General features: G+C 44.8%; 1 protein-coding gene across 1 annotated transcript in view; it reads left to right on the top strand.

The window, feature by feature from the left end:
- The window catches only part of TENM4 (teneurin transmembrane protein 4), an 800,850-nt gene that overhangs the window by 527,093 nt on the left and 249,373 nt on the right, over positions 1–24,384 (top strand). The window contains exon 7 of the mRNA XM_026446989.2: positions 22,430–22,685. Within this exon, the coding sequence (XP_026302774.1) occupies positions 22,430–22,685 (256 nt within the window). The remainder of the gene's footprint in view (positions 1–22,429; positions 22,686–24,384) is intronic.

Raw genomic sequence — 24,384 nt, 5'->3', positions numbered from 1 at the left:
CCTATCCATGAGCATGGTATGTTCTTCCATTTGTTTGTGTCCTCTTTGATTTCACTGAGCAGTGGTTTGTAGTTCTCCTTGAAGAGGTCCTTTACATCCCTTGTAAGTTGGATTCCTAGGTATTTTATTCTCTTTGAAGCAATTGTGAATGGAAGTTCATTCCTGATTTGGCTCTCTGCTTGTCTGTTACTGGTGTATAAGAATGCTTGTGATTTTTGCACATTAATTTTGTATCCTGAGACTTTGCTGAAGTTGCTTATCAGCTTAAGAAGATTTTGGGCTGAGACGATGGGGTTTTCTAAATACACAATCATGTCATCTGCAAACAGGGACAATTTGACTTCCTCTTTTCCTAACTGAATACCCTTGATTTCTTTCTCTTGCCTGATTGCCCTAGCCAGAACTTCCAACACTATGTTGAATAGGAGTGGTGAGAGAGGGCATCCCTGTCTTGTGCCAGTTTTCAAAGGGAACTTTTCCAGTTTTTGCCCATTCAGTATGATATTAGCTGTGGGTTTGTCATAAATAGCTCTTATTATTTTGAGGTACGTTCCATCAATACCGAATTTGTTGAGCGTTTTTAGCATGAAGGGCTGTTGAATTTTGTCAAAAGCCTTTTCTGCATCTATTGAGATAATCATGTGGTTCTTGTCTTTGGTTCTGTTGATATGCTGGATTACGTTGATTGATTTGCGAATGTTGAACCAGCCTTGCATCCCAGGGATGAAGCCCACTTGATCATGGTGGATAAGCTTTTTGATGTGCTGCTGAATCCGGTTTGCCAGGATTTTATTGAGGATTTTTGCATCGATGTTCATCAGGGAGATTGGTCTAAAATTCTCTTTTTTTGTTGTGTCTCTGCCAGGCTTTGGTATCAGGATGATGCTGGCCTCATAAAATGAGTTAGGGAGGATTCCCTCTTTTTCTATTGATTGGAATAGTTTCAGAAGGAATGGTACCAGCTCCTCCTTGTACCTCTGGTAGAATTCAGCTGTGAATCCATCTGGTCCTGGGGTTTTTTTGGTGGGCAGGCTATTAATTGTTGCCTCAATTTCAGAGGCTGCTATTGGTCTATTCAGGGATTCAACTTCTTCCTGGTTTAGTCTTGGAAGAGTGTACGCGTCCAGGAAATTATCCATTTCTTCTAGATTTTCTAGTTGATTTGCGTAGAGGTGTTTATAGTATTCTCTGATGGTAGTTTGTATTTCTGTGGGGTCGGTGGTGATATCCCCTTTATCATTTTTTATTGCGTCTATTTGATTCCTCTCTCTTTTCTTCTTTATTAATCTTGCTAGCGGTCTGTCAATTTTGTTGATCTTTTCAAAAAACCAACTCCTGGATTCATTGATTTTTTGGAGGGTTTTTTGTGTCTCTATCTCCTTCAGTTCTGCTCTGATCTTAGTTATTTCTTGCCTTCTGCTAGCTTTTGAATGTGTTTGCTCTTGCCTCTCTAGTTCTTTTAATTGTGATGTTCGAGTGTCAATTTTAGATCTTTCCTGCTTTCTCTTGTGGGCACTTAGTGCTATAAATTTCCCTCTACATACTGCTTTAAATGTGTCCCAGAGATTCTGGTATGTTGTATCTTTGTTCTCATTGGATTCAAAGAACATCTTTATTTCTGCTTTCATTTCGTTATGTACCCAGTAGTCATTCAGGAGCAGGTTGTTCAGTTTCCATGTAGTTGAGCGGTTTTGATTGAATTTCTTAGTCCTGAGTTCTAGTTTGATTGCACTGTGGTCAGAGAGACAGTTTGTTATAATTTCTGTTCTTTTACATTTGCTGAGGAGTGCTTTACTTCCAATTATGTGGTCAATTTTGGAATAAGTGTGATGTGGTGCTGAGAAGAATGTATATTCTGTTGACTTGGGGTGGAGAGTTCTATAGATGTCTATTAGGTCCGCTTGGTGCAGGGATGAGTTCAATTCCTGGATATCCTTGTTAACTTTCTGTCTCGTTGATCTGTCTAATGTTGACAGTGGAGTGTTGAAGTCTCCCATTATTATTGTATGGGAGTCTAAGTCTCTTTGTAAGTCTCTAAGGACTTGCTTTATGAATCTGGGTGCTCCTGTATTAGGTGCATATATATTTAGGATAGTTAGCTCTTCCTGTTGGATTGATCCCTTTACCATTATGTAATGGCCTTCTTTGTCTCTTTTGATCTTTGATGGTTTAAAGTCTGTTTTATCAGAGACTAGGATTGCAACCCCTGCTTTTTTTTGTTCTCCATTTGCTTGGTAGATCTTCCTCCATCCTTTTATTTTGAGCCTATGTATGTCTCTGCATGTGAGATGGGTCTCCTGAAGACAGCAGACTGATGGGTCTTGACTCTTTATCCAGTTTGCCAGTCTGTGTCTTTTAATTGGAGCATTTAGTCCATTTACATTTAAGGTTAATATTGTTATGTGTGATCTTGATCCTGCCATTATGATATTAACTGGTTATTTTGCTCATTAGTTGATGCAGTTTCTTCCTAGGCTCAATGGTCTTTACATTTTGGCATGTTTTTGCAGTGGCTGGTACCGGTTGTTCCTTTCCATGTTTAGGGCTTCCTTCAGGGTCTCTTGTAAGGCAGGCCTGGTGGTGACAAAATCTCTAAGCATTTGCTTATCTGTAAAGAATTTTATTTCTCCTTCACTTATGAAACTTAGTTTGGCTGGATATGAAATTCTGGGTTTAAAATTCTTTTCTTTAAGAACGTTGAATATTGGCCCCCACTCTCTTCTGGCTTGTAGAGTTTCTGCCGAGAGATCTGCTGTCAGTCTGATGGGCTTCCCTTTGTGGGTAACCCGACCTTTCTCTCTGGCTGCCCTTAAGATTTTTTCCTTCATTTCAACTTTGGTGAATCTGGCAATTATGTGTCTTGGAGTTGCTCTTCTGGAGGAGTATCTTTGTGGCGTTCTCTGTATTTCCTGAATTTGAATGTTGGCCTGCCCTGCTAGGTTGGGGAAGTTCTCCTGGATGATATCCTGTAGAGTGTTTTCCAATTTGGTGCCATTTTCCCCCTCACTTTCAGGCACCCCAATCAGACGTAGATTTGGTCTTTTGACATAATCCCATACTTCTTGCAGGCTTTGTTCATTTCTTTTTCTTCTTTTTTCTTTTGGTTTCTCTTCTCGCTTCATTTCATTCATTTGATCCTCAATCGCTGATACTCTTTCTTCCAGTTGATCGAGTCGGTTACTGAAGCTTGTGCATTTGTCACGTATTTCTCGTGACATGGTTTTCATCTCTGTCATTTCGTTTATGACCTTCTCTGCATTAATTAGTCTAGCTGTCAATTCTTCCACTTTTTTTTCAAGATTTTTAGTTTCTTTGCGCTGGGTACGTAATTCCTCCTTTAGCTCTGAGAGGTTTGATGGACTGAAGCCTTCTTCTCTCATCTCATCAAAATCATTCTCTGACCAGCTTTGATCCGTTGCTGGCGATGGGCTGTGCTCCTTTGCAGGAGGAGATGCGCTCTTATTTTTTGAATTTCCAGCTTTTCTGCCCTGCTTTTTCCCCATCTTTGTGGTTTTATCTGTCACTGGTCTTTGATGATGGTGACGTACTGATGGGGTTTTGATTTAGGTGTCCTTCCTGTTTGATAGGTTTCCTTCTGACTGTCAGGACCCTCAGCTATAGGCCTGTTGGAGATTGCTTGAGGTCCACTCCAGACCCTGTTTGCCTGGGTATCAGCAGCAGAGGTTGCAGAAGATAGAATATTGCTGAACAGCGAGTGCACCTGTCTGATTCTTGCTTTGGAAGCTTCCTCTCAGGGGTGTACTCCACCCTGTGAGGTGTGGGGTGTCAGACTGCCCCTAGTGGGGGATGTCTCCCAGTTAGGCTACTCAGGGGTCAGTGACCCACTTGAGCAGGCAGACTGCCCCTTCTCAGATCTCAACCTCCGTGTTGGGAGATCCCCTGCTCTCTTCAAAGCTGTCAGACAGAGTCGTTCGCGTTTCACAGGCTTCTACTCCTTTAGCTGAGCCCTGTCCCCAGAGGCGCAGTCTACAGAGACAGGCAGGTTTCCTTGAGCTGCTGTGAGCTCCACCCAGTTCCAGCTTCCCAGCGGCTTTAGTTACCTACTTAAGCCTCAGCGATGGCGGGCGCCCCTCCCCCAGCCTCGCTGCTGCCTTGCGGTTAGATTGCCGCAGACTGCTGTGTTAGCAAGGAGAGAGGCTCCGTGGGCGTGGGACCCTCCCGGCCAGGTGTGGGATACAATCTCCGGTGTGCCGGTGTTACAGCGCAGTATTGGGGTGGGAGTTACCCGATTTTCCAGGTGTTGTGTGTCTCAGTTCCCCTGGCTAGGAAAAGGGACTCCCTTCCCCCTCGCGCTTCCCAGGTGAGGCGATGCCTCGCCCTGCTTCAGCTCTCGCTGGTCGGGCTGCAGCAGCTGACCAGCACCGATTGTCCGGCACTCCCGAGTGAGATGACCCCAGTACCTCAGTTGAAAATGCAGAAATCGCCGGTCTTCTGTGTCGCTCGCGCTGGGAGTTGGAGACTGAAGCTGCTCCTATTCGGCCATCTTGCTCCGCCCAATTCAATAAGTGATTTTCAATTCTTCACCATCAAAAATTTTAAATGAAATTTTTGAACAGGTAGCATTTGTATTCCTGGTTGTGAGTTTCCAAGAGTGTAATTACTTGGGCATAAATAGTCTTGTAGCTTTGGAAAACTGCTGTATTTTCATAAGTGTTGATGGTGCTTAGATTAGACGATGGTAAGGGAGGGTAAGAGGCTTGAAGGCAGTCCAACTCACGTTTTTAAGAAAGGAAAATGTCATGGGTGATGTTACTGAAAGTCCAGGGGCTCATTTTCCCATCAGTGCAGCTAGATCTAGACATTCAAATGTCTTATTGAATCCCTCCTGACTCTGTTTCCCTTTGTTTTGGCCTTATTCTCAGGCAGGCATTCCCCATGTGATGACAAAGGAACCCCTGTAAGCTTATCTACTACCAGCCTTGTAACCTAATGGGAAAAAAAGAGTACCTCTTTTTCTATAGCTCCAGGAAAATCTTGTGATTGCCTCTGATTGGCCTGACCAAAGTCATGTATTTGCCTGAATCAGTCACCCTAGCCAGGGGAAAGGGGGTGCTCTCATTGGCAACCCAGTCTCATCCAAATTCACAGGCTGAGAGTATCACCTCCCAAAACAAAAAGATAATTTCATTTATTAGCAGAAATAGCGGCAAGCAAAAGCTACATAGGTACACTAGAGGGGCAAAGGTATGGTGAGAGGTAACAGCCTTGAGCAAGACAAATCCTTCCTGCCTTCCAGAGAGGAGGCTAAATCGGCAGCACTTGTCTCATATATCCTCCTATTTACTGAGGTCGTTGTGGCACAGTCGCCAGCACAGCCAGTCTCTGATAGCACCCCATACTCAATTGCAAACTACAACAACTGGGCCATTCCAGATTACTTAAATATAGGGATGCTGTGAACGTTTGCCATTATTGCAAAAAGCCCAGCCAGAAAAATGTGCTCATTGTCCTACTACACTGGCCAACCTTCAGGGTGTCTGCTTAGTAAGCATGATGGTTCCCAGGCAATATGCTAGGCTCTTTGGATGGCATGCCAAACAGTGGAGCATAAGGATTAAGGGCACAGACTCTGGAGCTAGACCACCTAGATTTCGATCTTGTCGATCGAAATGATGTATGATGGAGATCATACAAATCTGTCTTTGGGCAGGTTACACAATATCTTCTTTGTACTTCAGTTCCTCCATCTGTAAAATGGGAATAATAATAGTACCTACCTCATAGAGTTATTACACAGATTGGGTTAATACGTGTAAAGCACTATTTGCCTGCCCACCACATAGTGTATATTATATATGTGAGGACTATAATTTGTCTTATCATTATTGTCACTATTATTCTTCTACTTTAAACAACCCAGCAAGATAGATCTTCATGTCATAGTTGAGCTGCAGAGAGTGTAAATGACCTGCCCATGATCAAACAGCTTGTAAATGGTAGAACTGAAATTTACGTCATCTTTCTGACTCTTAATTTTTCCACCCACCAGTGTTCTTCTGTGTAGGATCAAGCATTTGTCCATTCATGTATTCCTTCATTTAGAAAAAAGGGGGCCTATTTCATGTCAGCAATGGACCAGGTGCTAGGGATCCATTTATTGTGTTTTATCAGAAACTCTAATGACCAGCTTTACATGTGCTTGATTTTAAAATGGGAAAACAATTAATGATTAGTTAATGAATATAGTTTATATAAGAAACAGAATATTTTAAAACGTAGGGTAATTGTGGATAGTCAAAGATCCTAGGAGTGAAAAGTTTGGAAACAACTGACAGAAATATTTGCTAAGAAAATGAATCAGGTCTAACACTCTCCATAGACACAGGAAGGAACTGAAGTTCAGAAAGGTGCAGTGACTGGACTCTGTGCCAGCAAGATCATGGCAGGGCAGAAACTAGAACCTAGGCCTACCACGTGCCACCGCAGGACAGTGGGAACAACACAAGCAGGCCAAATCAGATACGCCAAGGTGCTAGTGACGCAGCTCCCCCACCCCAAGTCATTCAAGAGAGTTACATTGCTCAGTTACTCTTCATCTAGATAATCCAGAAATCTGGGAGGCTATAGCAAGGATAGAAGTATCTCTGCCCAGTAACCAACACAGAGCAAGCCCATTGCAAATGTTCACGATATTGGTTGGAAATGATGATTAAGCCCCTCTGAACTATTACTTGGATTTCTGAGTTGTCCCAAGGAATCCCAGAATGTGAAATAAAAAGAAGGAAGAAAGGGGGAATTACATTCGTCAAATATCTGCTGTCTGCTGAGCATGGAGTTTGATGGGTGATGTGGAGGGAGGGGCAGGACAGAGAAGAAGAATCAACAAGCCTGCATTGGGATCCTGACGCTGCCTCTGTGATCTTGGTACTTCTAATAGCTCCCCCTCTTACTAGTTGTGTTATTTTGGACCAGTCTACTGACTTCTCAAAGCCTTGGTTATTTCAAGCTGGAAATTGGGTAATAATACATGTTTTAAGAGGTTGTTTTTAGCATAAAATAAGTTTATGCATGTAAAGAACTTAACACAATCTCTGGCACATAGTATTCACTCAGTAACCATAGACACTGAGATTGTAGACATAGGGAATAAACATTTATTTTAGACTTACAATAAATAGATCTTGTGTTGGGACCATTGGGAATACAAAAATTCATATAGGAAACTCACTGTTCTCTCATTTAAGCTTCAATCTCTGAGTACGTACAGTTGTCTCCATTTTACAGATGACACTCAGAGAGGCTAAGTAACTTGTCTAGACCACACAGCTGAGTGAGTGGCAGAGCCAGGATTCAAACCCGTGTCAACCAGACTGTGAAGCACTTGTCCTCTCTGGACATCAAGGCGGCTTGGCCTTTCTACTTTATTTCTTCCAGAAAACAAAGGAAGCAGCCAGGTAAAAGTTTATTTCTCACACTTCCTTATTCAAAAAGAAAATGCAGAATGACATTCAGGCATGGGTGGAATTCCTGGGGGATGTGCCTCCAAATCCCAATTTGCTTCAGATTCATCAAGATGCCAGGCCTGGAGATCTACACCCCTTCAGTGGTGTCAGTGCACCTCTGCATTGCATCTTACATTGTCAAGAAACATTTTCTTCAGGATGCCCTGGGCTGTAAAAATTAGGCAGAACAGTGATCGCTGTGGTTATGAATATAACTGTTTGATTAAGGTTCTATGCCGGCTGCATTATTTGTTTCACAAACCTGAGCTGGGCTGATTGGATTTCTCTTGCTCTCCCCATTTTTTTTTTAACATAAGTAGATTCTGAAATTGGAAAAGTAAAATATTCCACAGCTGAGAGGAAAGAATTAACTTGGGTAATGAGCCCAGGTGGCACCCACAGAATGTACACGTTTTGCATTGAAATAAAGTTAGCGTCGTTTGTGCCCTGACTCTGGGGTTTGCGAGGGGACTGCTCTATAAGCAGCACATGATGCTGTGGTAAGAGAACGAGTAGGACATTGACGAGGACCGTAGCACTTAGGAGGATATTCTTAATACTAATAATAATACTATTTGCAGAACACTGACTGCATGCCAGGTGAAATGTACAGGTCAGTGAAGGGTAGAAAGTATACCATCACCATTAAGAGCCTGGGAGTTGAAGCCAGACAGACTCGGATTTCAGATTTGGCACTTAGTTGCTATGAAGCATGAGCACATTCTCTCCCTGAGCCTCAGTTTTCTCTTCTGGAAAATAGAGATAACAATAGCTAACATTTAGTGAGTACTTGCTGTGTGTCATACGTGTTCTTAGCACTTTACATGAATCTTCATGGTAACCCTGTGACTAATATCTCTATATCTCAAGCCAGGAAAATGGGCACAAGAAAAGCTAAGTAACTTGTGCAAGGCCACAGCTAGGAAATAGTAGAGCCAGGATTCAAACCCAGGCCACCCTCCTAACATATTATATTATGTTCCTCTTAAACCTACCTCCAAGGACTCTTGGGAAGATGAAATGGAAAGACAGTAGCCTAAAGATGCTTTGCATACTAACTAGCAGCCCAGCAAGTCTTCAATACTTTAAGACCATCATTGGTATTATTATTACATTTCTGTTGCCTAGGGATTGAGCCAGGCACTTTGCAGGGGACTTCAGGAGGACAAAATTTCTTTTATCTGTTTCTAGTATGACTTGGCTTATGGACATTGATGGATGGAATACCTGCCCAAGATCTCCTGAGCTTATATAAAAAAATAAAATAAAAAGTAAAATAGAAAAACCCACATGTGGTCAGTCGTAAATGACGAAAAGCATCTCTCTGATTTGTACACTTAGTTAGATGCTTTCCGCCTTTTCCCCCAAGTGAGGCCTTTTAGGGCCTGAGGAAGGAGACAAAGGTCACATGAGTAGGGGGCCACCATGCTGCCTTGTGACTTGCTGCAGTTGGATGGCCGCTCTTCGGCGAAGGTAGAGGGGTTTGCATGCAGCTTCTCTAAAGGCTGGGAAGCACTCTGCATTTCGAGTCTCTGTTTGTGGACTCTGCTGCCTGGGCAAGCTACGTAGCCTTGCAGAGTCTCCATTTTCTTCCTTGTGAAAGGAGGATAATAACACCCATCTCTTAGGATTGTCCTTCTGGTGAGTTATCAAACAGCAACTCTTTTTGTGGTCCCCAAAACATCATTCATACAACTGCTGATATGGTTGTTCAACGATAACAAAAATACATGAGGGGTTTTTGCATTTAATAAATTGCTCAGTGCGTATAGCCAAGGTACGTCAGAATTAATTTTTTCTTCTTCTGCCTCTAGGAGGCGTCAAAAGTAGAGCAATCAGAAGCTTGTATCTGGATCTTAGCTTTTACCATTTCCCAGCAGTGTGACCATGGGCAGGTTTCTTGTTTTGTGTGTTGTTTGCTTTTTAAATCAAGATGTCACATTTAACAGAGTTGACCTCAATGCTAGGGCTTGAAATACCCCATCGTTGAAAAAAATTGAAAAATTTCATAAACAAAGATGTGAGCAGATTGCTGAGGCTCAGTTTTCTCATTTGCAAAATGGAGAAATTAAGGCCTACTCTATACTGTTCCTCTGAAGATGAACTAAGGAAACCTTTGTAAAAGCCCGATCATTGTCATGTGTCCATAAATATTCATTCTCTAGTTCTGCATGGGGGAATTTTTAAAATAAAGGAAATAGATTTAAAAATAAATATTTACTTTTTTCCTCTCTGACAACCTCCCAGTGTCCAGACCTAAAGACTGTACATGGACAAAGGCTTAATGTAGCTTCATTCAACAAACATTTATAGCCACCAAGCACTAAGTGGAAAAACAAATAAGATCGCTGCCCTTGGAGACCCTATAGCATAAGGAAAAATTAATTAGATGTAATTCCAAGGAGCTATGAGAGTGAATTAGTAGCCTAAAGTGATCCTTTCTATTGGCTGGTCACTGTGCTAAGGACTCCATGTGCACCGTCTCACTAAACCCCTACAACAATGCCAAGAAGTAGATTATGCTATTATCCCCATTTTACAGATGAAGAAATCAAGGCTTTCAGAGGTTAAAAACGCACTCAAAGCCACAAAGCTAGTAAGTGGTAAACCCTGGTTTCAAACTTGGTTCCATTTGATTCAGCGCTCAACCTCCTGGCCACTGTGCGGTTTGAATGAGGTTCGTGGCATGAAACTGGGGTCCAGAAAAGGTCTGTAATATGACCAGCATGTATGCAAGGCAGGTGAGATTTGATCTGGAGGCAGCTTGAGACAGCCATGGTGCTCACCCACCATGCAATACTGCTCTGTGGGTTCTAGTGACCTTTTAGCTAACTTGTCCCTTTCATTTGAGGAATCTCAGTGTCTTTTCCAAGAGAAAGTCATTTCTTCAAAATTACTGATGGCCACAAAGTAGAGGGAAAAGTATGAACATGATGGATGAGAATTCACCTCTTCCGTGTGCTGGTATTTAGCCTCCTGCAGGGCCCATGGAATTGGAGTTAGAATTTGGAAAATGATCTGATAAACCGCCCTGACCTTTGATACCGGCCATCACTTTCAACAAAGTAGGCTATTCCCTGCAGGAATCTTGAGATTCATTGTCTTGATTTTCTTTCCATGGCATCTCCAACTGTTGATAAAAATATAAAGAGTTTATGCGCAACTCAATTATCAGCTGTCTTAAATGTGCAGTTTGGAGAAAGGTCAAGTTTAAAGGGAAGGATGAGGATGCCCAGAGTGCCCAAATCACCCCAGGTCCCTTGAGAATCAGTGACAGTTCCTAGGTAAAAGAGTCCACAGATGGAAACCTACCTGGTACCCCAGAGAAGATAATCATCCTCTTCTAGCCTCACACAACCTATGATATATTAAGATACAACCTCTGCCCTTGGAGCGTACAGTATGGTGGAAGAGACAGACCAGTAAACAAATGGTGATAACTCAGAGTGAGCCATGGAGGCTAGAGAGTCCAAACTGGGTGTGAGAGTGATCAGAGAAGGCTTCCTGGAAGAGGTAACTTCTAATCTGAGTTAACCAGGCAAAGGTGTGAGAAGCCTCCCATGCAGAAAACAAAAAATATGTGCACAGCTATGGCCATGAGACAAGCAGTGAGCAGTTTCATGAGTGGTGTCTAATTAACCTGTTAACCTTGGCCCCTTTTTAAAGAGGGAGGTGGGGAGCTATGGGGTGCTACCCTGGAGCAGTGGACTCATGCCAGATGGTGAGGGGTCTTGTCCTGTAGGCAGTGGGAAGCCACAAAAATGCTTTCAATCAGGGAAGTAACATAACCCGGTTTCCTTTTAGGGAGTTCACTCCAGCTGATGGATGGCCACTGAATCGAAGGGGGTGAGCCGGCAGTCTGGGGCACCAATGTTGGCTATGCCCCTGGCCTGACTATCCACCAATGAGGACCTGAGCTAATGTAGTGGCAGCAGGGGTGGTGAAGAGCTAGCAGATATGTGGAAAATGACAGCTAGAGGAATTGGTTACATTGTTAAGTTGTTGAACCTGAAAAAGAAGGAAGACACAGTGGCAGTTCCCGGAGGTCTGGTTGATTGATTGGGTGGGAGGTTCTGGCAGCAGCTGGTGATGTTGAGATCAGGAGCATTAGGAGAGGGAGTACAGAATTGGGGCTGCGGGGACAGGGAGGCATTAAGTTTAACTGTGTATACATTTAGTTAGAGCAGTAGAGGCTTGACATTCAGGCAGGAGGTTGAGGCTCGTTATATCAGCCCAGCTTCATTGACAAGGAGCTCACTACCTTAAGAGGCAGCCCATTCGATACTGGAGAGCCTGGCAGGAGGAAGGGTTTTCTTAAGCTGAACTGCTGTCTGCTCTAGGTAACTTCCTGGTCTTGGTTCTCATTCATCTTTCTGAAGCCCCAAGGAGTAGATTTACTCCTTCTCCCACCCCTTTGGCTGTTTGAAGCAGCAGTAGTAGTCTCGCTATTTCCTTCTTTCCAAGAAATTCCCTGAGAGGAACAAGGGAAGCCAAGAGGAACTAGACCATCAATGGCTGGAAGGGACTCAGGAGATTATAAAATGAAGGAACTTCCTTTTTCAGATAGAAAAAATGAGGCCCAGAGAAAGAAAGGGACTTCCCCAAAGTCACAGAGTGAGTTAAAGGCAAGGCTGGGAATAGTTCTTCTATCTAGGACTCTCTAATACACCATGTGATTGGGTGTGTTATTTCCTAGCATGTGAATTGTGTGGGCATAAGCTATGAGACTTGGACATTATAAGGCATTTAGCATTTTTCAGCTGGACTCCTAAACACATACTCTTTCTTTAAGCCCTTCCTCTTCCTCTTCCCCTTCTCCTCTCCAGGCTAATAGCATCAGTCCTCCCCCTACTCCCACAGGAACACAGTTTCTAAACCCTTCACCATCCAAGGAAGCCAAGGAAAGCGTTAACTAGCTCCAGAGACCTTGGGAAGGATCAGCCTCTGCTGTACTGAGTTGACCCCACTAACCGGTATGCCTCGTCTGGGCCTGCTCCAGCAAATCAGCACAGCGTGGCCCTCCCTGGTTCTTCGTGCTTCTCCTCTGTGAATGCAGCCTACCTACATTTCCATGAGCTGCTTATCCGCTCCATCACACTGCCCACTCCTGTTGAGCTGAATTCCACCCCCGACACTCACACACACACACACACACCCCTTACCCATCAACTATGGTTCCTCGTTGATTTGGAACTTGACCTAACTGTTTATGGATCAGATCATTTTTGAAAAGGGTAAGAAGTTGACAATGGAAGGAAGGAAAACTCATTTGACAGCCAGAAAGTTTTCCCAGGACTAATTCTGCCTTGAGGTAGACACAGCTTTAAGTTGGGGAAAGCATGTATCCAGAAAACATCCCACCCCCTCCGGCTGCAGCTGGCCTTTCGCAACAAGTCTGTTCAGATTTTACAGGCAGAAACTTTGTCTAATCCAGCTCTACGTCTCCAGTATCAAGGACAAGGTATATAAAAAGTGATGTTTGTAAAAGAAATGAAAGCAGAAAAGCAGGAAGGGAAGGAGGGCGGGAGGGAGAGAAGAAGGAAGGGAAGGAGGAAGGGAAGGAGGGCGGGAGGGAGGGAAGCAGGAAGGGAAGGAGGGAGGGAAGGAAGGCGAGCGGGAGGGAGGGAAGGAGGAAGGGAAGGAGGGCAGGAGGGAGGGAAGAACCACCACGTTTCCCTTTCTTTCATTCCATCGTTTTGCCTTGTTTGGTGCCCAGTCACACAACACAATATAATACACGACTTGCTGTGCACATATTTTGCAAGCAGATGTTCATTAACAAAGACAGGCTCCGAATGATACAGTCTTAGGTTTAAAATTGGAGTGAACTCCCACCACCTCCTTTTCTGTTTGTCAATTGGGGAAACTGGGGCTCAGATAGGTTAAGTGCTTTGCCCAAGGTCACACAGCAAATTAGCCGCTGATTGGGATAAGCACAAGAATGAAATCTGGTGGAGTATATGTTGTGAGATAGTTCTATTTTTGGATTCAAATGGTGGCCCAGCCAAGTTATGCGTGTCCCATGCTTAGAAAAGACAGGTTTTGATGCTCTTGGCTTAATTTGTCTATGAATTACCATGACCCTAGGAATAGAAAGCAATGGTGATTATACCTGTCTCTGGCAGACGCCGAAACTCTGTTCTTCCCTCACTTGTCTAGTTAAAAGCAGTAGGGCACTCTCCCCCAATTCTGTCCTAGAGAACATTCACTGATGGTTGAGGAACTTTATGCACATTTTAATGAAGCCTGGGAGTTCTGGTTCACTCTTTTGACTACTCTTGGCTTTAAAAGATTGGCAGTCGGCTGGGCGCGGTGGCTCACGATGCCTGTAATCCCAGCACTTTGGGAGGCCGAGGCGGGCTGGATCACAAGGTCTGTAGTTCGAGACCAGCCTGTCCAACATGGTGAAACCCAGTTTCTACTTAAAAAATTTAAAAATTAGCCAGGCATGATCGTGTGCGGCTGTAATCCCAACTACTCGGGAGACTGAGGCAGGAGAATTGCTTGAACCCAGCAGGCGGAGGTTGCAGTGAGCCGAGATCATGCCACTGCACTGCAGCCTGGGTGACAGAGCAAGACTGTCTCACTGGAAGTTGGGGTGAGCCCTCTCTCTGAACACTCTTGAAACTCCCACTGGCTCTAGGCTCTTGAAGGTGGGTTCCAGCCTCATTTCTCTTTGTGATCCATTGCCAAATCTCTATTCCATGTGCCCGGGTCTCTCACCATCCTGCTGCCACAAGGGGTCTATATCTTTCAGCCTGGGGGCCTTTGTTCACTCATGCCAGGCCCCTACCTAGAATGCCCTCTTGCTCCCCTTTTGTCTGCCTCTGTCCTGCTTCTACTTGAGTGCTCAGTTTGAGTCCTTGCTCTTCCTAGAAGCTTCCCTAGACCACTCTATCTGTAAGTTGTTGTAGCCTGGAGGGAGGTGGCTACTGCCTGAGACTCAGAGCTGAAGGCAAGCTGCCACGGGGTGGGGGAAAAGAAGTATCTTGTTCATTGTCTGCTCTAGCAGACTGGGTAATTTCTAAAGAAAAGAAATTTCCTTCTTACATTTGGAAGCTAGGAAATCCAAAGTCCAGGGTGCCACATCTGGTGAGGGCCTACTTAGCATGTCGTAACATGGCAGAAGGCATCACATGGTGAGAGGGCAAGAGTGCACCAGACCATGTCTCTCTTCTTATAAAGCCACCAGTCCTACCACTGGGGCTCCACCCTGATGGTTTTATCTCACCACAATCACTTTCCAAAGGCCCCACCTCCAAATGCCATCAACATATGAATTTAGATATTATGTTTCCAACACATGAAATTTGGGGTACACATTCAGACCATAGCAAGAAGGTTACTCCAGCCTCTCTCTCTTCCTACCTTTCAATGTCCTGCTATGCTCACCATTAACCAAACCTATCCAGAAGCCAGTGGGCAAGGGAGCTCAGGCATTGCAATCCTTAGGAGTCAGCCTCCTGGGACACAGAAAGGCAGAGAATGGTCTGGAACTGAGGATGGGGCTGGAGGAGGCAAATGGAGAATAAAGTTTTATAGTAGCTGTTTACCCATCCTACTGCCACTGGAGTGCATATCCCCTAGGATCACTGGTCCCAGTCATTGCATGCAGCTAGCTTCCCTGGCCCCCTCCTGCCAAAGGCCACCTGTGCTTCCCAGCGATTGTGATAACTAGAAAACACCCTTCCTCATTTCCAGACACCCCTATTTAAAAACCACTGTGTCATACAACGAGGCTTTTTCATACATTGTCCCTTCATCACTGTTTCTAAAATGCAAAGCAATTTAATAATCTGAGTGTTCACCCAAAGTTCTGTCCTGACTAAACGAATGAGGAAGCAGAAATAGCCATATTGTGACCTCAAGGTGCTATTTTTTATTCCCCATCAGAATACTGGAAGGGGAGCCAGGGAAGCCCCACAGTCTGCTGTCCTCTGTGGGCCCTTCCTTGTGTGTGAGTCCATCTGGGGTTTCAGGCCAAATACTGTTTAGAAGCCTTGAGCACTGCCAATGTCATAGGACTAAAATGAGAATGAATCGAAAGGATTTTGTCCAGAGAAGTGGTGAATAGGCAGAGAAAACACTACAAAAAGTGTGAACCCTAGCCTCATGTTCAGACTGGTGGTTACATTGTGGACTTTATTGCTTTGATCCATTCTAGGTTCAGGTAACAATAATAGTGATAGTTTTCTCTGACTCTTGCACAAGACTTTACAGTTTGCAAGGTGCTTTCATATACATTTGACAAGTGAAGAAACTGAAACTCAGGTTAAATGAAGCGCCCGAGATTCTACAGCTTGAAGGAGGCAGAACTGAGACTGGAAGTCAGGCTATCAGATTCTGACTGCTAACTGTGGTGATAAGGAGCTTTCTGGCCTTCGTAAATTGGTAGTGTAGGCCAGGGTTCATTAGCTAAGCTCTCAGCATTGCTACATCACCATCCCATGTCAGTGGTAGTCGATGGCATTTTAATGGAAGCCAAATAACTCTTTCTGTTGGCATTCTCAGGCAGCTGGAGTTTTTGTTTTATGATAATTAAATACCATCATCTTTCATATCTGACAATCTTTAGGACCCAATTAATGACTGCAGTTGCATGCTGGAGTCATCATTAGCTCTGTAACAAGGAGACCTTCGGGCACCTGTCTGCCATTTGCAGGGCTGGATGTGGGCACTCAGCCTGGCACCCTTTCTTGGAGCCAGAGCTGGCCTTAGATCACAGGGCTATTGACACGATTGAGTTCCTTGCCTGAGCCAAAGCTCTGGAAGTTCATGCCTTTTTCTCATGAATGTGATCTCATAAAAGAATAGTGGTGGACTCCACTGGAATCTTTCCACCAGGGAGGCACCCTGCCATCAGTCTAGGGGGTGCTTATAGCCTATCCCGGCCTGGTTCATCCTCCACGTGGCCACCAGAAATCTTCCTCACATACCAATGTGACCCCCAATCTCTTTAGCCTGGCACCTCCAGGCAGTGACCACCTGGGCCTGCCGCAGTGTCTCTACCTCACCCGCAGCCACTGTTCTCACACAGCCATTTCACACTGGTTGTAAAACTGTCCCCAGCTGGCCTTGCTTCTGAACCCTTGCACAGGTATTATCTGCTGCCTAGAATGCCCATCAGACATAGGTCACATGTCCCTTCTCAGAAACCTTTCCTGACCCTGACAGTCAGTCTGACAGCTGCTCTTCATGCCCGTGGTGCTCCCTCGGGCTGTGGCGTTTGCTGGTAAGGATTACTGTGGTCAACACTTGGAAAGTGCTCAGGATGTGGCAGGCCTTAATGTAAGCACCTTTCCCGCATTCATTCATTGAATGCACACAAAGAAGAGCGTTTAACAGTAGGGTCTATGGAGGCAGACTGCCTGAGTTCAAATTCTGCCTCCACCAATTAAAGGTTTCGAAATCTTGGGCAAATTGCTTAGCCTTTATGTGTCAGTTTCCTCATTTACAAAACTGGGAGTAATAACAGTACCTTCTTTACAGAGCTGTTATAAGGATTAAATAATCAAAGTATTTAGAAAGTATCTGGCAAGTAGTAAATACTCAGTAAATGTTAACTAATGTATGCGATGATGATAGTGATGTATAATTTTATCATCACCAGTTTGTGTAGTATATATCTGTTTGTATATCCATTTTCTTTACTAGACTATAAGCATCTCAAAGTCAAGGACCATATTTGTTTTATTTCTGAATCTCTATGTATTCAACCTACGGTAGTCCATATTCTTTCTCTTCCTTTTATTGCCATTACTTTTATATATACCTTTTATAGATGAATGACTAGAGGCTCAGAGGTGAATGTAGCTAGTAGGAGACAGAGTTATGGTCTAGGTCTGCGAGATCCCTGAGCTCTGCTCTTGCGTCTTTGCCAGCTGTCCTCCCAAACACTGGCTATTTGTCAAGGATAGGGCTTATCCTCATCTTTTAATCCATCAAGTCCCTGCATACAACAAGGGGATGTTTAATATTCCTGGCTGATTAACACTGGGGCCCTCTCCTTATGGCACACCTTGAACCCAGGGCAGAGAGGTATGGATGTGGGTAGCAGCCCCTGCCTGGTTTGCTCTGAGATGCTAATCTAATGCAGAAAGGGGCTTTCATCTTTGAATACATGGTGAGCCCATGTGTCTGGTTTTGTTCCGAGTGTCAGGGCTACAGCCATTCTCATCAGTTTCTGAACTACAAGTTCAGCTACAGGCACCCTCCTGAGACTAGAGCTCCTAGGAGCCAGCAGGTTGTCCAGAGTGGGATTCAGTGTAATAAAAGAGTATCATACTTCTGTTAGATATTGTTCTGCTCTTTCTCTCTCGAGGTTTTTTGCTTTGGAACCCATGCTGTAAATGCTGAAGAGTGATCACCATGGTGATGATTCAGGCCTTTGCGATGTGTTCATTCAACATGACTTTATTGTAATTGTGGAATTAATAGTTACCATTTTTCAGAATTACTATATTCCAACCATGATGCTAAATACTCACATACATTATCTCTTTTAATTCTCATAACAGTCCTACAAGGTAGGCGTTATTTCCATTTAATTATAAGAAAACTAAAGCTCCAGAGAAAGTAAGTGACTTGATGAAGGTCATACAGCTTCTAAGTGGCAGAGCCAAAACTTGAACTCAGGGCTCTCTGACACCAAAGCCCAGTCTGTTTCTCTTACATACGGCTCTGCCCAGCACTGTAAAGGAGCCTCACTATGATTTTGGTTCAGGGAGGTGCTTCGGTGTTCAGAATTTTTGTGCATCTAAAATGAAAACTGCCTGAGGTGTCGGAGGACACTAGTAACTGCAAATATATTTAAGAACTTGTAGGAAGCAAAGAAACTTCCTGGAAAACCAGGCTTGCAAAACTCAGGTGCACAAGTGACCTTTACTGGTAGTGGTGTGCACAAATAACAGTAAAATGACTCACATTTGGGCTTGATTCATGGATATACTTGGTAGCTGTACCTGTGAGAAGAGGGTATAAATTGGAAATTGCATCACAGCTTTGCAGGTGTACCAATGTGTACTCTCAGGTAGCTTGAGAGAAGCAACTGCTTGTGCAGGCAAAAGGCCCAACTACCTGAGTTGTTCTTTCCCCGACATTCTGTAAAGGTTTACTGAGGGCCTACCACGCATCCATCCCAGCTCTGTGCAGACACTGGGGATATGGAAAGGAATGACACATGGGTCTTTCCCTCAGGACGTAGTAGGAGTTGATGGTACACTTGGCACCCGAGCAAACCCATGGCTCTTCATCCTCCAGAAAGTGGTGAAGTAGGAAAGTTTGCCCTTTCACAGACAAACTGACCAAGGACCAAAGGGAAGTGAGTTGTTGGAGGTCAACCAGCCAGTAAATAGAAACTAGAAGAGAGTTCTCTCTTAGGCCATATTTATCTTGTTCATTGTTTTATTCCCAGTATCTAGTGTACAAGACTTGGCACAGAATAGGCATTCAATAAATTCTGAGTGGGTGAACTGGTTCTGAGATTCCCTCCAAAGATGAGGGTGCATATTCATAGGGGGATAAAAGAAGGCTCCTCTGTAGCCTCTCACCTCCGTCTTCCCTCCTGGCCACAGGAGCAAAAAAAAAAAAAAAAGAGTCCATTCAGACCAGAGGAAACATTTGCTCTTTGGGAAGTTTACATTTCTTTCTGGGGTTTGTGAGTGAGGTTTCCATTGCTGAGCTCCCAAATATAGAGCTTTCCCTTTGGGAACCCGGGAAACATCAAGGTCCCCTTTCTTAAGGTTCTCAAGCTAGAAAGGGTGAGGGAAGGGAAATAAAGGGCCTAGCTGAAGCCTCTGCAACTCTGGCTCCAGGCAAGTAAGTAAAGGCCTGCATAGACCCATGGTCTAGCAGGCCCAGAGTGGTCTACTATGATTTTTTGCACACAAATATGAGCCTTACTTGCTTGCACTGACAGCGTAGACCATTCACATGGCTATTCGTTCAATAAACTTAATTGAGCATCTGCTCAATTCTAGGCTCTGTGATCACCCAGCACAGAGAAGAGAAGATAGGGACTTTCACACCTCCCAGAGGAGGCAACATGCGGACATCAGTATGCTTGCTCTTGGGGAGGAGATGAAAATGAGAGGTCTGGGTTGCCTGCTGTCAGCATTCAAGAGGAAAAGGAGGATAAATCAAGGAAGTCTTTCTGGATGGGGAAGCAGTTGAGCTGAGGGCTCAAAAAATAGGATCTGTTCTGGGCCAGAACATTCCTTGTTCCCGTAGAACACATTCCTTGTCCCCATAGGAGAATTTCCTTTTAGAAGTTAGTTTTTAGACCTGAACCAGTGATCTTACTTAAAATGTCATAATTGCAGGACTTTTGACAGTTCCCCTGATCATTTATCAAGCCAGAACCAGGTGTTCCATTAGTCACAAAGCAAATGTCTATAGGCTTGCCTGGCCCAGACATCAGATGCTGCTGTCTTCACTGAGGACCTTTTTCCTGCATTTAGTCATGGACAGACAGTCCAGGAGGTGTCTAAGTTTTATGCAAAGGCACCATGGTTTGGTAGACTGAATTTGGCCTTTGTATTTATGAGAACCACTGACTAGTTTTGTAAGCCTGTCCTCATCTGTAAAATGGGAATACAAATACTGCCCCCTAAGGGTTGTTGTGAGCATTAGAAAAGTTAAGGATGTGAAAGCACACATTGTAGATGCTCCAATACATAACAGAAACTATATCAATTAAGTAAAATGCCATGAGGTTGACTCCTAGGGCCAGAGCAAGAACAAGGACCGGGTAACACTTCTCTGCTGGCCTCTTGATAACCACTGGATGGTAGTGGTTCAGCTGCTGCCTCCCACTGCTCTGGTGGACTATTGCCAGCAGCCTGAAAGGCCAAGCCTGGGAAGAACATTCAGTCAGCCCAGGAGGCTGCTTCTGCTGCTGGCTTCTGTCCCAGGCTCTTTCTGTCTCCATTAAAGTGCTACCTAAGGACAGCTAGACAGAACAAATGACCCTGCACATTCTCACCTTCTTCCTGGTCCAACACTCCCTGTTCTCTGAGTGGGACACTCTGCCTGGACAGGTTGTATTCACCTCCAGGTTCTCTCCCTTCCCCGATAGTTCCCTTCTGGTCCAGCACTAAGCACTGCATATCTTCAGGGGGTACTGTTCACATTCTGTCAGCTTCCTGGGGACCGTCCTTATGGAAGTTGAGATTTTGACCATTCAGATGGCCTCAGCACATCTCCTGGCCTCGGAGGAAAGATGTGGCTGGAGTGAGGATACATGATGGAGTTGATGGGAGAAGAGGCTGGAAGACAGCCATGGATCGGATTCCGGAGGGTTTTATATTAAGCCAGGTGTGGGCTTTATGCCGAAAGTAGCAGCTTGTAATAAGGAAGTGATCCACTTAAATGGGTTTCTGTTTCTTTCTCCCTTCCACCCTAACTCCCCTTTCCCGAATTCCCCACCAGATTTGCTTTATACCTCTTTGGCATAAAATGATGGTTTATTCAAAAAGCAGAGTGATGCATCTTACACTGAAAAATCCATAACAGTAATGGTGCCTCATACCTGACTATGCTTGCTGACTTCCAAAAGCCCTCTCCCTATCCCCGGAAGAGCACAGTCTTTGGAATATTGCTGTTCCTTCTGATTCTTAGTCTCCTCTATAAAATACAGAATTCTCTTAAGAAGCAGAATACTTCAGAAATATTTATTTCCTACGTATTGCCTCATTTGATCTCACAATAGCCCTGTGATCCCCCAAATAAACTATTTCCCCTATTTTACAGATGAGAAAACTGAGGCTTAAGAGGTTAAATGACTTGACCATGCCCATGTGGTTAATAAGTGGTAGAATCTAGGTTAGAATCTAATTTCCTGGCCTTTTCACCACCCCCACGATATCATCCGCTTTGAAAGACTAGGCTTTCTCTGAGCATAGCTTAGATGGATAGTGAAGATTTACCTCCACAACTTGCCTCATTTGTGGTATCACCAGAAATTGTATTTGTTTTCTTTCTTTACCAATAACACCCACTTAGCCACAAACCCTTGGGCACTTTACTTACCTGCTCCAAGTCTACATTTTTCATCTGTAAATTGGTGATGATACGTGTTGTTCTCAATAATTAAAGGGAATAAATAACATATCTCAATGTTCTCATCTGTAAACTGGGGATAAAAGCAGTCCCTACTCTGTGGTGGTTGTGAGAATTAGCTGAATTTACACTTGTGGAAGGCTCAGAACAGGACTCTGGCACATTCAATGTGCTCAGTAAATGTTGAGTGGTTTTTAACCACTGGGCCCCAGCATGGCTCACTTTATTCAAAAGTCATCTTTCTCCTTATGTGGCCACCCCATCGAAAATTTTACCACTGCCCCTACATACACAGGCCACAGTGCCCTTCCTGGCTGTATGTGCTCTTAGATTTATCACCATCTCAGTAAACTATACATTTTACTTTTAAAAACTTTGTTTCATATGCTGTGTACCATCATATATAATCAGTGGTTCTAGAATTTTAGCATACATCAGAGTCACTTGGAGGGTTTGTAAAATCAGATTCCTGGGCCCCATCAGCGTTCATGATTCAGTCAGCCTGGGGCAGGGCTTGGGAATTTTCATCTCTGACAAATTCCCAGAGGATGTTGAAGCTGCTGGTCCCTGGCTACACTTGAAAAAACCACGTCCTAAAAGCATGAAACAATGTGAAGTTGCTGAGATGGGTAACTAGTCTTGTATGTTTTCTATTGTTTTACTCCCCTACTAGAATTTAAGCTCACTGGGGTCGGGAATTTTTGTCTGTTTAGTTGGTTAAGGTATCCCTAGCACCTAGAACAGTAGGTGCTCAATAAACATCTGTCGTGTAATTACTGTTGACTGCATCAATATGTATGATCTGCCGGCGCCCTCTTCTGTGGTCTTGCTCAGACCTCCGTGGCTGCTTTTCCAGCCAAGGGGCAGCGCCCAGCTCGCCGCTGCTGACCGCCATGTTTGTGCCCTAGATCACCCGGGCGGCCTGCAGAACCACGCGCGGCTCCGGACGCCGCCGCCGCCGCTCTCGCACGCCCACACCCCCAACCAGCATCACGCGGCCTCCATTAACTCCCTGAACCGGGGCAACTTCACGCCGAGGAGCAACCCCAGCCCGGCCCCCACGGACCACTCGCTCTCCGGAGAGCCCCCCGCCGGCGGCGCCCAGGAGCCTGCCCATGCCCAGGACAACTGGCTGCTCAACAGCAACATACCCCTGGAGACCAGGTGCGCGGCCGGCAGGGCGGGCGAGGCTGGGAAGGGCGGGCAGCCGGGGCCAGGACCAAGGTCTTTGGCTGGCGGGGCCGTTCAGTGTCCCCAGATAATGCTGGCCGGAGGAGCTGGGGTTGGGTGCACGGTTTAGGGACGCAGTTCTCTGACTGTCAGCATAGTCTTTGGAACCCAAGAGACCCAAAGTCCAGTGCTAGCCTACTGCTTACCAAAGGTGTGACCTTGGCCAAGTTGCTAGATACCCCCTGCACCAACCCCTTGCCTCTCTTCCCTTGTCTACACAATGGCCATGAAGTTTGCAGGACAGAGCTGTTAAAGGAGATGAAGAGCTAACCTGTGAACGAGGCTTGCACAGGTGTGTGACCCACAGCAGGTTCTCAGTCTGATTTGACTCGGGCCCTCATCTTTGCCTTTCCCTACATGGTTCTACCACCCAATGCCTAGTGTCAGACTTGCCTGGCCTGGCGTCGGCACTCAGCTATGTCAGTCTCCCCACCTCTCCTCCTTCCCTGCAGTGCTACCACCTTTATACCCAAAGCCCTAATAACTCCTAGCGTGTATACATCAACTTTGGGTTACAAGGGCTTTCCTATGTGTGACATTATGTAATCCTCATACCTCTGTGAAGTGGCTATTAGGATGATCATCCGCATTTGGGGATTTGGAAGCTGAGAATCAGAGAGGGTCCATCACTAGCTCACTTCACACAGGCGATTGAGGCACAGCTAACACTTGAACTCAGGTTGCCTGACTCGCTGTCCAGTGCTGCTTCGCCTACACCCCTGCTGCCTTCTCTCGGTCTCTGCTGGCCAGGATCCCTCCGCCTTATTTCTTCTTCCAGCTTTGTTGGGCAGTGATTTCGTCAGCTCGGGGACATCAGTCTGCTTGTCTGTAGCTGTTCTCCTTCCCTCTGCTTACACACTGTTTTTCCGAAATGGAATTTGTTTATGATTATAAAAGTCATACAAGCTCACCAGAGAAAATGCAGAGAATTATAAAGACAAAAATTAAGATTGACCCATAATCCTACCCCTCTGAGGTAAGCACTGTTGAGTTTGGGGGCATAGCCTCTCCCTTTCTCTAAATTGTAGATGAAGTGTCCCAGGCTGGCAAAACTGGAACCACTTTATCTTCTACCCTATTTCCTAAAGTAGTGGGAAACATAGATTTTATTTCCCCAAACTCCTGTTCTTTATCTGTGAAAAGAGCAAAGTTCATCCCAGATGTAAGGAAGTAAAATTAACCTGCGTGTGGAAAGTGTGGACATGTGACTGCCTAGCACACAACTATGGTAACGGCACATCGAACTTGTAGAGGCCAGTAAGAGAAAATGCACATTGTTTGTACCATTTTACTCCTCTAAAATTGTTTTTCCAAAAGCAAAATTCTTAGAGATACAGCCCAACCAGCTTCCCCGCTCCCATCTCCAGTCTCTTAATTTATATTATTTCTGTTGATATCCTTTAAAATCGTGTGTGATTTTTCCCATGTGCCTCCTTTGCACTCATCAGTAACATAGTAGGATAATTGTGTGTCAGCCTGCCCAGGGTAGCTTAATCAGATCTCCGTTATTTCCAATGTGCTCGTTGAAAGACCGAACATGACTGGAAGAAGCCAGCCACTAATCGATGGTTCTGATGCTCTGCATGGACCACAGTCACCACTCCCTCTGCTTGGATGTTCATCTTTCCCACTT

The sequence above is a fragment of the Piliocolobus tephrosceles genome, chromosome 13, assembly GCF_002776525.5.
Source record: "Piliocolobus tephrosceles isolate RC106 chromosome 13, ASM277652v3, whole genome shotgun sequence".
NCBI classification, from domain to species: Eukaryota; Metazoa; Chordata; class Mammalia; order Primates; family Cercopithecidae; genus Piliocolobus; species Piliocolobus tephrosceles.
The sequence above is the reverse complement of the archived record's forward strand: the minus strand, read 5'-3'. Positions and strand labels throughout refer to the sequence as shown.